General features: G+C 35.1%; 1 protein-coding gene across 2 annotated transcripts; it reads right to left on the reverse strand.

Moving 5' to 3' along the window:
• Positions 1–1,765: 1,765 nt before the first annotated feature.
• Positions 1,766–13,670, reverse strand: LOC145577005 (disease resistance protein RPM1-like). 2 transcript variants are annotated; one of them, XM_081634703.1, is made up of 9 exons: positions 13,097–13,670; positions 11,652–11,773; positions 11,233–11,350; positions 11,037–11,130; positions 10,673–10,956; positions 8,374–8,448; positions 6,235–7,154; positions 2,153–4,189; positions 1,766–1,893 (listed from the first exon to the last, which is right to left on the reverse strand). In XM_081634703.1, the coding sequence occupies exons 7-8, from the start codon at positions 7,098–7,100 to the stop codon at positions 2,179–2,181; spliced, it is 2,877 nt and encodes a 958-aa protein (XP_081490829.1). In that variant the 5' UTR covers positions 7,101–7,154; positions 8,374–8,448; positions 10,673–10,956; positions 11,037–11,130; positions 11,233–11,350; positions 11,652–11,773; positions 13,097–13,670; the 3' UTR covers positions 1,766–1,893; positions 2,153–2,178. The 2 variants fall into 2 exon arrangements, with proteins under 2 accessions (XP_081490829.1, XP_081490830.1); XM_081634704.1 differs by lacking the exon at positions 11,233–11,350.
• Between the last annotated feature and the right edge of the window lie 2,197 nt (positions 13,671–15,867).

Below are 15,867 nucleotides of genomic sequence, written 5' to 3' on the forward strand. Positions count from 1 at the left end.
GTAATAATAATAATAACAATACTAATAACAATACTAATAATAATAACAACAAATACAAAACAATAACAATATTAATGATAATAAAAAATTATAACAACAACTACAAAACAATTTATAAGACCATAACGTTAATTAATAAATAAATAATAATAATAATAACAATAACAATAATAATAATAATAATAATAATAATATTAATATTAAAATTATATTTCTACTAATTAATAATAACAATATTAATAATATTAATATTAATATTAATATTATATTTCTACTAATTAATAATAACAATATCAACAACAACAACAACAATAAAAATAACAGCAACAACAACAATAATAATATCAACTACAACAACAACAATAATATCAACTACAACAACAATATCAACATATTACTAATAATAATAATAATAATAATAATAATAATAATAATAATAATAATAATAATAATAATGAAACAAAACAAAAAATAAACATATTACTAATAATCATATTAATACAACAAAATTACATTAATTATCAAATACTAAATCACAACAATAATCACAAGACCACGAAAAAAAAATACATAAAAAAAAAACTTAATAAACGTACTTAAAAAAAAAAAAAAAAATTATGGGGACATCCGCCTAAAATTTCCGGATGTCCCTAGGTACATCCGCTTGAAATTTCCGGATGTTCCTTGGTACATCCGGAAATTTTAGGCGGATGTACCTAGGACATCCGGAAATTTTAGGCGGATGTCCTAATTACCGAAAATAAAAAAAAAAACTTACAGAATGATCCGACGCATTCTCTGGCGTACGTATGTTCCACTCGCCGTCCATGACCCAAGACCCGTCGGCAAATTTAACGATTTTTAGATCCGGGTTTGGGTTTGCCCCCTCGATAAATGATTATAAGATCATGTTGGTGGTAGGCCGGGTAACTATGGTTAATGGTAGGAGGGGGTTAGAATCTATCATATACGTTTACTCGTTTAAGAAGAAACAATGGAAATTATTAGATTTCGATGTTGTTGTGAAAGGATCATCACTAACATCTAATGAAATTAACTATAAACCTTATGGTTATTATTTGAGATCATGTCCTAAAATACAGGAGGCAGTTCAATTAAATGAGAAATTACATTGGATTGTTGGTCCTCGCTGCTTTGGTAATATTTATTTCGTACTTAAATTTGATTTGGTTGATGAAGTATTTGAGAGAACAGACAATCTGACGCAGAAGATCAGGAAAGGAAGCAGGGGAAGAGTATATGCATGTGTTGGAATCACAAGACGCAACAAGTTATGTGTTTGCCAAACTATCAAGTATACTAAGACTCCAACATGTGTTGAAGTTTGGATGTTGGAGGGGTATGATAACCAGGGACGACACGAGTCGTGGAAGAGATTGTTTAGGCATAGAGGAGACTGGCAGTATCTGGGAGACGAACATCGGTTGCTTAAGATTACTGCTCATGCTAGGGTTATGATCGGAAAAGAAGAGAACCAATATGGATTTTATGCTTATTCTTGATGCAACTCAAAATACATTGAAATATGTTCAAGTCAATAATAAATATACTGTACCACACAAAAGAGGTGATGATTTTGTCAATTCCATCAGCTATGTCGAAACTCTGATTTCACCTAATTCATTATTTGAATTAGACAATTAGGGTTTATGATCTTGAATTAAAAACTGTCAATTAGAGCATTATTATCTGATGTAATCAAGAACAACGATGTATTACATGAGATTAATCAATAAATGTAATTCTGCATCTTAATTCATTCAGAAATTTAAATAATTTTTGTACCTTTTGCACAGTTTTCTTCTGTATGTTAGGTAGTACAGTAATTCTTATGAAAAGCATCCAGATATCTACACCGGATCGATGGCTGATCTGCTTTTAAGAAATTCAAAGGCAATGTTTAATACGAGGGAAACAAAGAATCCAACAAACAGAATGCGACAATACAGTTCTTGCAGTATATATATCAAAATAAAAAGATGCAATTAGTGAGTGAACTAGATTTCATCTGTAGACATTAAATACATCATTTACGTGCTATTCATAAATTAAACAGTCAGCCGCGTTGAACTAAAGTTTCAATGCAAGTTCATTGCTAGATTTAGAATTATATAGAATTTCGTATTAGTACCTGCATTCTGCTTCTGCATGACTTGATCATTGGAGGAAGAAAGTTTGCCAGTTTCCTTGGTCGTCTCTCTTCTGAAGTAAGACATTAGGCACATGCTTGACTATGAAATGATATTTCCCATTGCGTTGAAGGCTATCAGCAAAATCAAGTGGCATATTAAATAAATTGAGAGTTTCCAGCTTCGAGAGATGCTTGATTCCCAGTGGCACCTGCAGTTTCGGGCTTTCACCAATAGCCATTAGCTGAAGAAGCGGCAGTGCACCTTTGCATATAGACAAGGACTTCAGGTTGCACAGATCAAGAAGATGCAATATCTTAAGCTTCATGAACCCTCCATTTACAAATATTAAGTTGTCACCATTATATGCTTCTAACATTTGAAGTTCCACTAGATTTGGCAATGTTTCTAAAAGAGGAAGAGGATCAACTTCTAAACGTGACCACCTCAGGCGGATTTTCACTAGACTATGAAGCTCTAAGATCCAGCCAGTGCAACACGACTTCAAGGGTCCATTCAGGTAGAGGCGTTTTAGTGTCAACTGAGGCGATTGAAAATGATCTAAATCAATTAATTCACTCAAGTTTTTTGAGTATACACTGAATGTCTGAAGGCATTTCATCTCTTCAATTGCTGCACAAAGATCTTTCCCGTCTTCAAACTTGAGCTCCGTGATTCCTAGTCTTCTCAATTGCCTCAAATTTCTTAGCTCCTTGACCGCCATACTTCTATGCCCCACATCAACAAATGCTAGCTTCTGTAATTCCCCACAATTCTCCAATGCTTTTTCTGGTAATTTCACCCCTGTCAATTTCTGGGTGTGGAGGCTATAAGCAGGATCATACTTATAGCAATATGTAAGTAGATGGCGTAGCTTGTGGAGTTTGTTAAGATCAGCAGGAAGCTCAGAAATTAATGTTTGTTTCAAATCCAATGTTTGGAGATATTGAAGCTTACCTAAGGAGCTCGGAAGTCTACTCACTTGCGTATTTATCAAGCATAAATAATGCAAGTTAAGTAGCTCCCCCACTTCATTAGGAAGATTATATATGAGAGCATTACTAAAGTCGAGAACTTTCAATAGAAGAAAGTTTTTCGAAAATAAATTTGTTGACACTGCAGGCTGTACATACATTTTTGCATAAAGGAGAGACCGAATGCTGGACTTGGTTTTGGTAATATTCTGCATGACTTGATGGTCTGCATCATGAAAGCTATGGTCCATGTGAATGGACAAGCGACGAGGCTTAACAAATTCTTCAGTACTAGCAGAATTATTCTTCTCTGAAGGAGTTTGACAAAATCCCAACTCTGTTATTTTGGAAAGGATAATCCCATGCAATATTATGGGGACTCGTAAGTTTTTAGATCTTCCAGTAGCATCTGTGCATTCTTCAACCAAATTCATGTCAACAAGTTGTTTTATGTACTTTTCTGCAAGTTCTTCAGGAGTTAGGTTGGCAGATCCTCCATTTCCTCCCTCAACAATGATAAATCCTTCTGCTATCCATAATCGAATGACTCTCGCCTGCCCAATGAGACAACCTTCTGGAAATAGACCAAAGTACAAAAAGCAAGGCTTCAGGTAATGGGGCAAATCATAATAGCTGCTGCGGATTAAGTGTTTGTAAATTCCTGGATGATCTTGTCGTAGGCAAAATCCAGGGCTTTCACTCTTCTTCTTCCATTCTTCCAAGTCATCTAATTTGGTAGATAGAAAGCGCCCCATTTCCGAAATAATGAGTGGCATTCCTTCACATCTTTTGACGATTTCCTGTGCTTGGCAATCCAAAAATGGACAGCTATTTCCATCATTGTTTTTGAATGCCCTCTTGCAAAACAGTTTCCATGCTTCCACTGATGGTAAGGGCTTGAGTTTGTATAGGCCCTGATTAGACCCTTCAGCCCATGTATGGGCCACATTCTCGTAGCGTGTGGTGATTAGTATTTTGCTAGCTTTATTATCAAAAAATGGCAATGCCATTTTGACATAAGTGGCCAACTCTTCATCTTGGACGTCATCGAAAACAACCAAGTACCTAAGAGAAAAAATTTCAAAGAGGAACATATCATGGGAAATTTTATTTATGATTTTAGATAGTCTTTCAAGGTTTTAATGCACATGTTGCCACTCTTGCCAGGCTTGCCCAGTCTCAAGACAAATGTTAGGCCAGTTAACGAATTAACATAAATGAGTTGGTAACTAAGAGCTCGTTTGGTATCATTGTCAGTTTCCATTTATTGGTTTTTAGATTTTAATCAATAGTTGTATTATGTAAGATAAGTTGTATTTTAAACTTAAAACTAGTCATACTTATACTAATCGTGTTGATTTTAAAAAATGACAACCAAATTGTGGAACTAATTACCATATTTTTGTATTTATTTTTCCAAAAAAAAAAAAAAAAGGAATGAAGCAGAAAATAAAAACCGATAACAAACAAACCCTAAATTAGTGGTTTTACTCTTCATGACTTTTAAGATTGGGCAACCTTTCAAAGGCATTGAAAGATTGATACAGCATGTTTTACTTTTATAAGCAATCTTTTCTTTTCTAAATGTGCTCGGTAAACATTAAGGTTATTTATCCTACACGATTCTACTTTATTTTATCTTTATAAACACATTTTACCATCTCACATTCTCAATTTCTCACCCCTTTTCCCCATAATATTTACACCTTTTCACAATATCTGTCCTATTTTATGTACTTTTTTTCACCCACCTATCATTTTACCACCACTAATGCCTTATACACCTACCAATTGGTTGTTAGTGTAGTGGTGATTGGGACTACACTTGGTAAGGATGACTCGTGTTCGATCCCCCGCAACAACAATCGAGAGGGGACTGGAACCTAACCACCCAAAACTGATCTCCGAATCCGGATTAGCCCAAAGGGTGAACCGGGTGAACACCAAAAAAAAAAAAAAAAACTCTAATGCCTTATACACCCTTTCTATTAAATTGTGACTCGATCTCTAGTAGGGCTGACTTTGAATACAGATATCTCTCAAACTATAAGTGATTTTGAGGTGATAGCTTGGTTCAAGCCCTTTCCAACGATAGGTCATATGCCCGATTCCAAAAAGAAAATAAAAGTTATGCCCGTTTTACGAAGACTTGACGAAGCTGGAACGATCTGACGAAGTGATAGCACGTCTGTTCCCAAAGGGGGCACGTCCATGCCTGGACGAGTTGAGCGTTTTTCTGGTCCGGTTTTAGCTTAATAATTTTAGGGATAATTTCCTAAAATTATATATTTTCTATGACGGCTATTTGAGTATACTTGGGAAACAATTTAGGGTTTTTTATTAGGGTTTCCTTTTGTTATAAAAGGACCCTTTAATTGATTAATTTGATCATACCTTTTTTTTTTGAAACCAAATTTGATCATACCTTTTGAGCCATTAGATCTATGACTCCTTGTATTATTATCTCGTTCTTTCTCCATTATACGGAATAGTAAAGAAGCTCTCGAATCCCCCACCCGTGGATATAGGTCTATTTTGACCGAACCACGTAAATCCTTGTGTTCTTTGTTTATCTCCTTTATTGCTTTTCTCGTTCTTATTTTTCATTGATTTGTTCCGCATTAATCATCTAACACTTTCTAGAAACAAGAGTCTATAATAAGTGGGTACACACAAAAATAGAAAAAAAATATTATTTGTTTATCTGCATCACTTGCTACTTTTGGGGTCTTTTTTAATTTTTTTTTTTCCTAAAATCCCACTCAAAATATTGTATCATTTCCTCTCTTCTATGGTCCTACTTAAATGATGTAAAAAATCTACTCTCTATCACATGCATTCATGGTCACTTTAGTAAATTCCACACATCATCAGTTATGCATATATATATATATATATATATATATATATATATATATATATATATATATATATATATATATATATATATATATATATATATATATATATATATATATATATATATATAATAAAAAATAAAAAATAAAAACAGAGGGAGTATAGTTGTACTTGTAGGTATAATACCAACTTTTTTTCAAGGTAGACAAAGTATTTAAAACATGTAACTAGAGAGTAGTAAGTATAAGTACCTCTTCTCCGACAAAAACTTTTTTAATCGACATAGCAAGGATCTTTCTTCCATGGAGTTAATTCCTTCAAGAATAGAATAAATTGTTGAGTTGCTTGCATCACTGTCATAACAACTGCTTTCCCCAAATTGCTCGAGCTCACTAGGGGATTCATAGAACTGCTTTAACATGCTCCTTAGTACGCCAACATGGTTGTATGGTTGGGATACAGGGACCCATGCACGAATGGGAAAGTAGTCTTTCACCAGTTCATCATTATAAACACTACCAACAACTGTTGTCTTTCCAAGGCCTCTCATACCAGTCACTGCTATTATAGAGATTCTTGAATCCTCAAATTCCTGCAAACCTAGCAAACCAATTAAGTCTTCTTTAACAGTTGCAGCACCCACCAGTTCAGATTCCTCAATCATACCCATGGAAAGTATTGTTGATTGATGTGTACTGCCTCCAAAGTTACAAAAATGTCCGGCTTGCTGGATGGCACTATCGAACCTATAGTTTGTCTTCCTCTGACCAATATCAACTGCCTTTTTGCGCAAGGACTCAATGGTTTTTGCAATGGTTCGCTTGTTAAGTGGCACGATCTTCTTGACCTTACCAAAAAATTCATTTCCTTTTGATAAAATATTATACTCCTCAATGACATCTTCTATTTCATGAGCCAACGTTCTTACTTGTCTCACCCACTCTTTCACCGAGTCATTTTCATCTGCTCTCTCTTCTGCATTCTTAAGTAAAAGTTTGATGCTGCTCAGCTCATCATGTATAGCAGCTACTTCACCTCGCAGACCATAGATTAAAGACACCTCTGCATGTATCAGTGGATACAATAATCCAATAGCAGAAGAAACTACCTCTGCCATTCTTGTTCAGCACGGATCTTGGCGTAATTGGAGACTTGTAGTGAACATCTTTGTCTGGATACACAAGAATCATGCCAAAAACATAAGAAATTGTACCAAGCTATTATATAATCTACTGTTTGCAAGGAATAGTCACTTTTATAGAGCTATGCCTATTGTGATGAACCAAACTAGGGGGGAGGGCCTTATAGGTATTCAAATATAATTCTACTAGGAGTATCTTGTGGGGCAAGATAGTTAGAGGGAGAGGTCTATAATAGAGCTAGTTAAAGAGAGAAAGAACCGTGCTAAATACTGTTAAAGAGTGGAAATACTTTGGAGTTTTGGAGTTTGGAGAGCTCCAAACTCTCGATTGTTGGCTAGGGAGAGAACAAGCCTCTCAGAAGTTTGTACTATCTTATTTCCAGATTTAAATGCAAAATTCATGTTCTTCTTTTCTTAATTTCTGCACAAATTTCTAGTTCATGCAAGTTACTTTAAACTAGCAATGTTGTGTCACTGTCACCTAATCTGAATGGAGCGAGGCAATGTACTTAGTGCTTGTTTGGTATGAATATTGAATAGGAAATGGAATGGAAACAAATAAGAAGGAGAAACATTTGCTACCATTATTTGTCATTTGGTATGCAAATGGAAATAAATCCCTTTTATCAAAAATGAGGATTGAGGAGGAAAACTTTTTATCAACATAGGTAGGGAAAAGTATAACAGATGGAGGGTAATAGTTACCCCTAAGAAATAGAGTGTATTACCTATTACCACACCTCTCATGCCAAAAAAATTGGTAATGGAAATGGTTAACTGATTCCATTACCACTGCTCAAAAACACTATACCAAACATGCTCTTAAGTCTTAATCTTGATCTACACTTTATTTTTCCTCCTGTTGAGCATTATTATTTTGAGACAGGGATCTAGAACTAACCATTTTGCAAAAGATTTCTGTAACAAAATAAAACCATGAACTAATTCATAAACCCTTGGTTTCCTAACTTCCAAATGAAGGGTGAAAAGGACAAGGTGATATTACATGGCCTCGGACTAAGAAATCAATTTGTAGAAACAGACCAAATTATCCAATTACGCAACTTTTTATTTTCTTACACATTAATAATCATCAAATATTCACATTGACAAAGAGAGAGTCGATTTAACAAGACCTCTAGCTAGGTGGTTTTGCAACGCATTCAAAGTAAAGAGAAGTCAACATAGAAGCAGATGGTTAAGAAAAAGAAAATATACAAAGGAAATAATTGAGTGAAGTGAATGGTACCACTAATTGTCCATGTTTGTTTCGTTGACTCTGTTTGCTTTTTCACACCAAAGCCAAATACATTCTTTTTCCTAACTGATCAAAAGAAAAAAGAAAAAAATGAATTATGATAAAATACAGTGATTACAGTTGCATCAGGAATAAAAATACATGTGAACAGTTTAAATTGAGACCGTACCAAAATAAGCACATGAATCCACACACCTCAATAATAGGAGGTGCGCTAAACAAAGAGAAACATGATATGTGCTAGACTGTACCTCAATATTATGGTTTGATATATCTCATATGAATGAAGACCAAATATAGACAATGTTTGTAAGAAAAAAACTTTTTTTTGTGAAACTTCTGAATATAAACAATGGTAGTATGTATATAAGCAAGAAATGGTGCTGACAAAGTCTTAGTGACTTTGTCAAATATAAGTAGTCAAGTATTGGATATTGGCAGGAACCAAAAGGAAATTTTCAACAAATTTCGCAGAAGACAAAAACTATGACAGGGAGGCACTATGCAGCAAGTGGAGCAAGTGGTTTTTAGTAAATTTGCATTAGCTTTGCACAGGGTATATGAGGTATGTGGTCCTATTGACTTCTATGAAAGTCAATTTTAAAATGTTTACAAGTTTACATGCATATCATTCTCTTAATGGCTGACAATAATTATATGAGCATGTATACTATCAGCCTTTGTGAGTCCTATGTTCTGTCTTCATATATCTCTATGTTCTATATTCTTGTTAAATGCATTAAAAGCTGTAGACGACTACTACTTAGTTCAAATATTAGGCTAAATGTTTTAAGTACCTAGGGTCGATCATCCAGAAGAATGGTGACATTGATCAAGACGTGACTCACAGGATTAAGTCAGGGTGGCTTAAATGGAGAGCGGCCACGGGAGTGTTATGCGACCGCAGCATTCCCTTAAAGTTGAAGGGAAAATTCTACAGGACTGCCATACGACCAGTGTTGCTCTATGGTACAGAATGTTGGGCTTCTAAGAAAGAGCATATTAATAAGATGGAGGTTACGGAAATGCGCATGTTAAGGTGGATGTGTGGAAACACTTTAAGAGATAGAATCAGAAATGAGGTTATTCGCAAGAAAGTAGGTGTGGCGGGCATTGTAGATAAACTAAGGGAAAATCGTCTGCGTTGGTTTGGACATGTAAGACGGAGACCCGAGGGTGCACCGGTGCGAAGAGTGGAAGAGTGGGACCATGGAGGGATTAAACGAGGAAGAGGGAGACCAAAGATGACTTGGTTGGAAGGAGTGAGGAAGGATATGAAGTGCATGGATTTACGTGAGGATGAAGTTTTGGATCGTAAGGGATGGAGGAGAAAGATTTATGTTGATGACTACACGGAATAATCAAATTTGGTTCATGTTAGCCGACCCCACTTTTGGGATTAAGGCTTTGATTGATTGATTGATTGATTGATACAAAAATAGTAGACCAATTGAGATTTAAGGATTAATGATGGATTATTACATGGAACAAATAAGATAGGAAGTCAACCACCAAAAAGGAATATGACAACATAGCTTTGAGATGACCTTCAAAATGGTTATTAATTGTTAATACTTTTATGTGACAAAATGTACCGGAATACTTTTCCACCCTTAATAGCCTCTCAAAAATGTAATATAAAAAAGAAGCTAGTGTAACAAGAAATATTGAATTCACTTGATTCTAGAGGGCTCCTTCAATCCAAGTCACATGTATCTTTTCCAAGAGGTATTATTATACTATAGCAAATAGCAAGTTGAGATTTTCTTTCAAGGAGAACTATTCGTGATAGTACATAAAATGTGAAAGGATATTTTGAATTCCTAAGTCCCTAAATAATACTTCCTCTGTCTTTTAAACTTGTAACACACCATTTTGACATGTTATTTAAGAAAGCAATTAGACTAGGTAAACAGACGAATTAAAATATAAAATTTAAAGCGTAGCAGCTTATCACTTTCTTATAATTGGTGGTTTGCCAATTGATTTGTCCGCCTACCTAGTCTAATATCCTTAAAGTGCGTACCAAAGTGGTGTGTTGCAAGCAAATAAAAACGGAGGAAGTAGGTCAGGTCATTCTAAGATCATACACCACTTTTTAGATTTAGTAAGTTAAATAAAGACTATTCCCATGATAGTTGACTTAGATGACCCCCAAACAACAATGTGTGTGTGTGTGTGTGTGTGTAAATGGATTTTCAGTAAGAACAATGACCAAAAATTAGATAATGCAACTTGCAGGCAAACCAACATGTTACCAAGGGCTAGGAAAGAAGGATAATAAATATACCTTTAAATAGCTTTGAGGGTTTAATGTTTTTATGAATGTGTTGTACGGCACCAAAAATGCATTTATGTTCCATCCTTGACAGCCTTGTAATGAGCTTAAAACATTATCATCTGATACCACATTAAGTCACTCATCTGATACCATATTAAGTCACATTCATCACCAACCCAACGGGTTATATCAGAAACACATCATCATTTTTGTGTTTATTGGGTTGGGTACTGTTAATTGATTGCCTTGCCTTTAATCTTGGCCGAGTGTTGCTGTTTACAAACCTCAGAGTCCTGCATGACCACAAATTAATTATTGTGACAAGCAGGTAAAGCAAGATGAAATCAAGGGCCAGACAGACAAACAAACATGCCTCTGTAATCTTTTAAGGTATGAGTTGCATTTCACTAAGAATGCATATCTTGGCATCCTTGTCTAGCCTTTTAATGGACTTGAACTTGAGGTCCCTGCCACAACAAGAAGTCAAACTGTCACCAAATATGATATTATCAGCAAAAACTCAAAAGCAGAGCTCAAAAGTTACAGCTTCTATGGCTCATAGATGGAACCTTGGGCAATTGATTGTTTAGAAATCAACAGCTAGTTCACTCAACAACAAAGCAGCACATAACCCAAGGTTGGCAGGGGCTGCTCCATCAAACGATAACGGCTCAGAATTCCTTCAATCTATGCATGTACAATTAGCAAAATTTAACTACCCAAGCCTTGATCAGCAAAAGGAGAAGTGGTGCTGGAGGGTCAAAATACCAATGTGAATACATGCATATAACTGGAAGTTCTGCAACCAGTGAAGGCATAACTGGGCCTTAAGAGTGAAAGCATAAAGTTTATTCACAGGTAAGAAAACCATAATATCTTATTTTAGAAAACTATGCAACTAACTCAACTGAGGATCAATCTATGCAGCATATCTTATTTTAGAAAACTATGCAACTAACTCAACTGAGGATCAATCTATGCAGCATACCTGAAAGATGAAGGCAATGAAGCTAAATTTACTTGGTCTTCCAGCACTGTAAGTTGCATTGGTTACTTTCACAACATCTTTAAGCATAAAACATCTTGCGACTTGCGCGACTATTTGAGTGCCTATAAATAAGATGAAAAAAAAAAGGATTAGTCATCTTATTAAGCAGAAACACATTAACTTCAAAGAACTAGCAATGCAGATTTATGCCATATCATATTGTCTGCTTCAGTTGTTACTACATGAAAGACAAACATACTTGCGCCTTAATTGGATAGCAAATAAGGAAGGAAAGGAAGGGGAGGGAACGAGGAGGACGGGAATGGAAAAGAAAGGGAGGGGAAGGTATTTTCTCTCCAAATCTCTCCAATTTTGAAGGGATTATGCTTATTAAAGAGAGGGAAAATGGATTCCTCCATCTCCTTTCCTGTCCTTCCCCCAATCCTTTACCCAAAGAAGAGAGTTTGTTCCCCTCCATTTCTCTTCCCTTTTTTTTCCTTCCATTTCCTCCTATCCAAACACGGCATTAAATATAATGTTATGAACAGAATTATGTAAATCAAAATACGTCAATTTTCCACAAGACCCACAGCTAGTTACAAATTTGGTTCTATGTGCTATAGTTCCTTTAGATAATACTTTAACAGGCCTATGAATTGTTGTACGCGTAACTGTCCAGGAATTTTGTTAGTGAAAACCCCAATTTCTGGCTTCATTACCCTCATTAGTGCACCATCTAATTTGCTAAAAAAAAAAAAGCAGCAATTAAAATAACACTCCACAAACAGACAAGTACCATAACCTTGAGCTCCACACGACCTAATAAAGAATTCACTAATTCAAAAGCTAACATCCACAACTGCTACTACAATAATATTAATAAGATAATTGCTTAGTCTATGAAGAGCCACAAAGGGCAATGATGCAAACCGAATTCAATACCACTACTAAAACTTTAACAAGTAAACCAATTAAGCTAGTTGACATCCACATGCCGATAATAAAAATGTAAACCAATGGTTCCCAGTAAGAGAATATCGTTTTTCAACAAATAGAATATGGGGAAGAATTAAAGTTAGTAGGTCAATTAATTAAAAATTAGGCCTGTTATTATTTCTATGTGCACAATTCGAAAAAGACACTTGTTTTGAATGATTCAGTTGCCATGGATCCACTCAAATCCATCAAACACCACGGTTTATTAGAAATTTAAGCAAATTAAAAGCAGAGAATGGCAGAAAATAATCATTTTATTAGTGGAAACAAAGTAAAATTTGAGACTGATATTCCAGTTAAATTACGCTTAATTTGTAGTGATAATCACGCAATACAGTCGATCGGCACAGCTAATCAATTAATAAATGCAAGAGCTTCAAATAATTAGACAAGTAATTATGAAGAAGAAAAGGCGAGAAAGAAAGAGAGAAAGAATTGAGTAGAAATACCAAATGAGGAGGTGCGAGATGAAGACGATCCCAGAGCTTAATCCAACGAGAAATGGCTGCAAATGGGATCATTCAAATTTAACAATATTTATTTGGAAAAAATTAACAACAATAAGTTGAACTTTTGATGGAAAAATTAACAACAAAAAGGAAAAATGGAAATTAATAATCCCACCTTTGTCAATTCTACTCAAAAGAATCCCACCTTTTTGAAATCTGAAAACAATCCCACCTTTTTGAAATCTGAAAACAATCCCACCTTTAATACTCATCTGCTCAAAATAAGCATTTTAGCAATTTGTGAAATTGGTAACCTTTGTTAGAAGGTGACTTGCCACGTGTCACCTTCTAATTGGTTTTTAAAAAAAATTAAAAATAAAAAAATAATAATAAAAAAATTAAAACCCCCACCTGAAAAGACCCCATTGTCTTCCCCTTCCCTGGCGGAGTAGCACCACCGGGAAAGCCCCACCCTTCCCCTTCGACGCTAGCAGCCCTCACCACTTCCGTCGCCGTCGACGATAGCAGCCCCCACTCCTTCTCCATCAACAATAGCATAACCCACTTGTTCCCGTTGACGAACATTCTCTTAACTCTAAAATTTTAAAATCTTGTTAGCGGATCCCTCACACATGATTGCAATATCCTCTTAATATATGAGAATGTCTTATTAAGGGTTAATTAAAATGAATGTGTCCCTTAAAAATTCCTAATTAAACTTTTTTCGTGTTTGTTTCTGATGATTATGTTATGATTAATGTGTATCTTAAGAATTTAAACACTTTTGATAATTATCTAGACAGTTATTAGTGTTGTTTATCTTATTGGTTTGTGACACATGTAAACGCAGGTAAAACAAAAGTAAGATGTCTCCCAGGAAGTTTGAGCACCCCAGACATGGTTCCCTTGAGTGAGGTTTGGTGTTCGCACGGTGTGGGTTAGCTTGGGTTTCGAGATCCAATGAGGTATGGGTCAAGTGAGAGAAGGTAGGGTGGGTTGGGTGTTTGTGGTAGGAGGGTGTAGTGGGCCGACCAGGTGAGGTAAGGTGGGTCAGGTGGTGGTTGTTGTAAGGTGGTGCGCAAGTTGTGGTGAGGTAGTGGTCATGGACTCATGGTGAACAACCATGAAAGAGGTGGAGGATGGACAAAGGAGAGAGATTAAAAGAAATTAACCTGTTATACAAGTTGTAGGTGAAAAGGCTTATTTTAAGTAGATGAGGGTTAAAGGTTGGATTGTTTCCAGATTTCGAAAAGGTGGGATTGTTTTGAGCAGAATTGGCAAAGGTGGGATTATTAGTTTCCATTTTTCCTTTCCAAAATTAAGTTCAACTTTAATTAATTCAAAAATAAGCCAAACTTTATGATTACTCTTCAAATATTAAGTCATGACCTCTTACATGAGTTAATATTAGGTTATTGTTCTAGGTGTCAAAACGTTATTTATGGGATTTGTTTTAATTATTTTTTTTTAAAAAAAGTGTGATTAAATTAAATCTTAATCAAAAGCTAAATAACACAATTAACTAATTTAAAAAACAAAATAAATGAAAAGAAAAAAAAAACCAACCTCCTAATTATCGGACCACCCCCCACCCTAACCAGCCACCACTAAGCTTCAATCCCTATCCCTGCCGGCAAAACATCATCCAGCCCCCACACCTACCCGCGAACCCCTTTCAGCCCCCCCCCCCAACCCTAGTCAGTGACTCCACCCAACCCATTCCTGAACCAAAATATACTTTCTCGACCCGCGAACCCCCCACCCAATGAACCCATGTTCACGAAGTCCCACCCACTCCCAACCATGCCCTCTTCGGCGAAACTCCTACCCAGCCCCACCTTAGTTGATCGGACCCAAAAAACCTCCACCCAAGCTGGCGCCAACCGCAAACCTAGAATTACCTAACCCGACACCTCAATTTCTGAAAAATATATTTATTAATTTTGGTATTTAAATTTAATATTATTGTTATTAATTAAGTTAATTTTTATTTAATTGAGATTTAATTATGTTATAAGTTAATTGAGGACCTGTTTGACCGGTCATAGATATAAATACCCATTTATGAAAAATAGATATCAAATTTAGACTTATTTTTGAATTAACCAAAGTTCGTTGAACTTAATATTGGAAGACTACCTAAAGTTTGACTTCTTGTTGTTAATTTTTCCTAGTTTATAACCAGGGTTTCTCAATGTTCCTTTTTTCATTTTAAGGCTTGTTCTCTTAATTTCAGTTCAATTTAGCTCTAATCAATTCAATTCAGTTCATTTCAGTTAAGTTTAGTTCCTAATTTCCTTCTCTCATAAACAATTCAGTTGTATTCAGTTCAGTTTAGTTCAATTCAGCCCCAATCCGTTTAGTTCAGTTGTTTTCAGTAAATCAGAACAGGCCCATACTTACTTCCTTCTTTTTTTTCACTTCCTTTTTTAGTTGAGACCTTTTTTTAGGATAAATATTAATAAATTATCTATTAAGACTTTTCTAACAAGTATTACTTACAATTTTAAGAGGCCATATTTTTTGTTAGGTATATGTATAGATCACTAAAACATTAGCCAGGATAAGGTGAATATTGCAAAAGACAAAACACATTTAATTACAAAAATAGAGGAAGTATTTAGTAAGAAAAGACGAAATAATGCATGATTTTCATTTATGTAAATGGAAAATTTGTTAATTACTACCTCAAAAAAAGGTCATTATGAATTACTACCCCTAAAAAAAACATTTATTACTACCCTAAAATTGATTAATTTTAGCAACTACTA

The sequence above is a fragment of the Chenopodium album genome, chromosome 13 (assembly GCF_948465745.1).
Source record: "Chenopodium album chromosome 13, dcCheAlbu1.1, whole genome shotgun sequence".
NCBI lineage: Eukaryota > Viridiplantae > Streptophyta > Magnoliopsida > Caryophyllales > Amaranthaceae > Chenopodium > Chenopodium album.

Bases quoted from the DNA above. Each gene is read 5' to 3' on its own strand.
- LOC145577005 (XM_081634704.1), bottom strand. From the start codon at position 7,100: ATGGCAGAGGTAGTTTCTTCTGCTATTGGATTATTGTATCCACTGATA. The intron at 4,190-6,234 runs GTACTTATACTT...TTTTTCTCTTAG, and splicing joins AAGTTTTTGTCGGAGAAGAG to GTACTTGGTTGTTTTCGATG.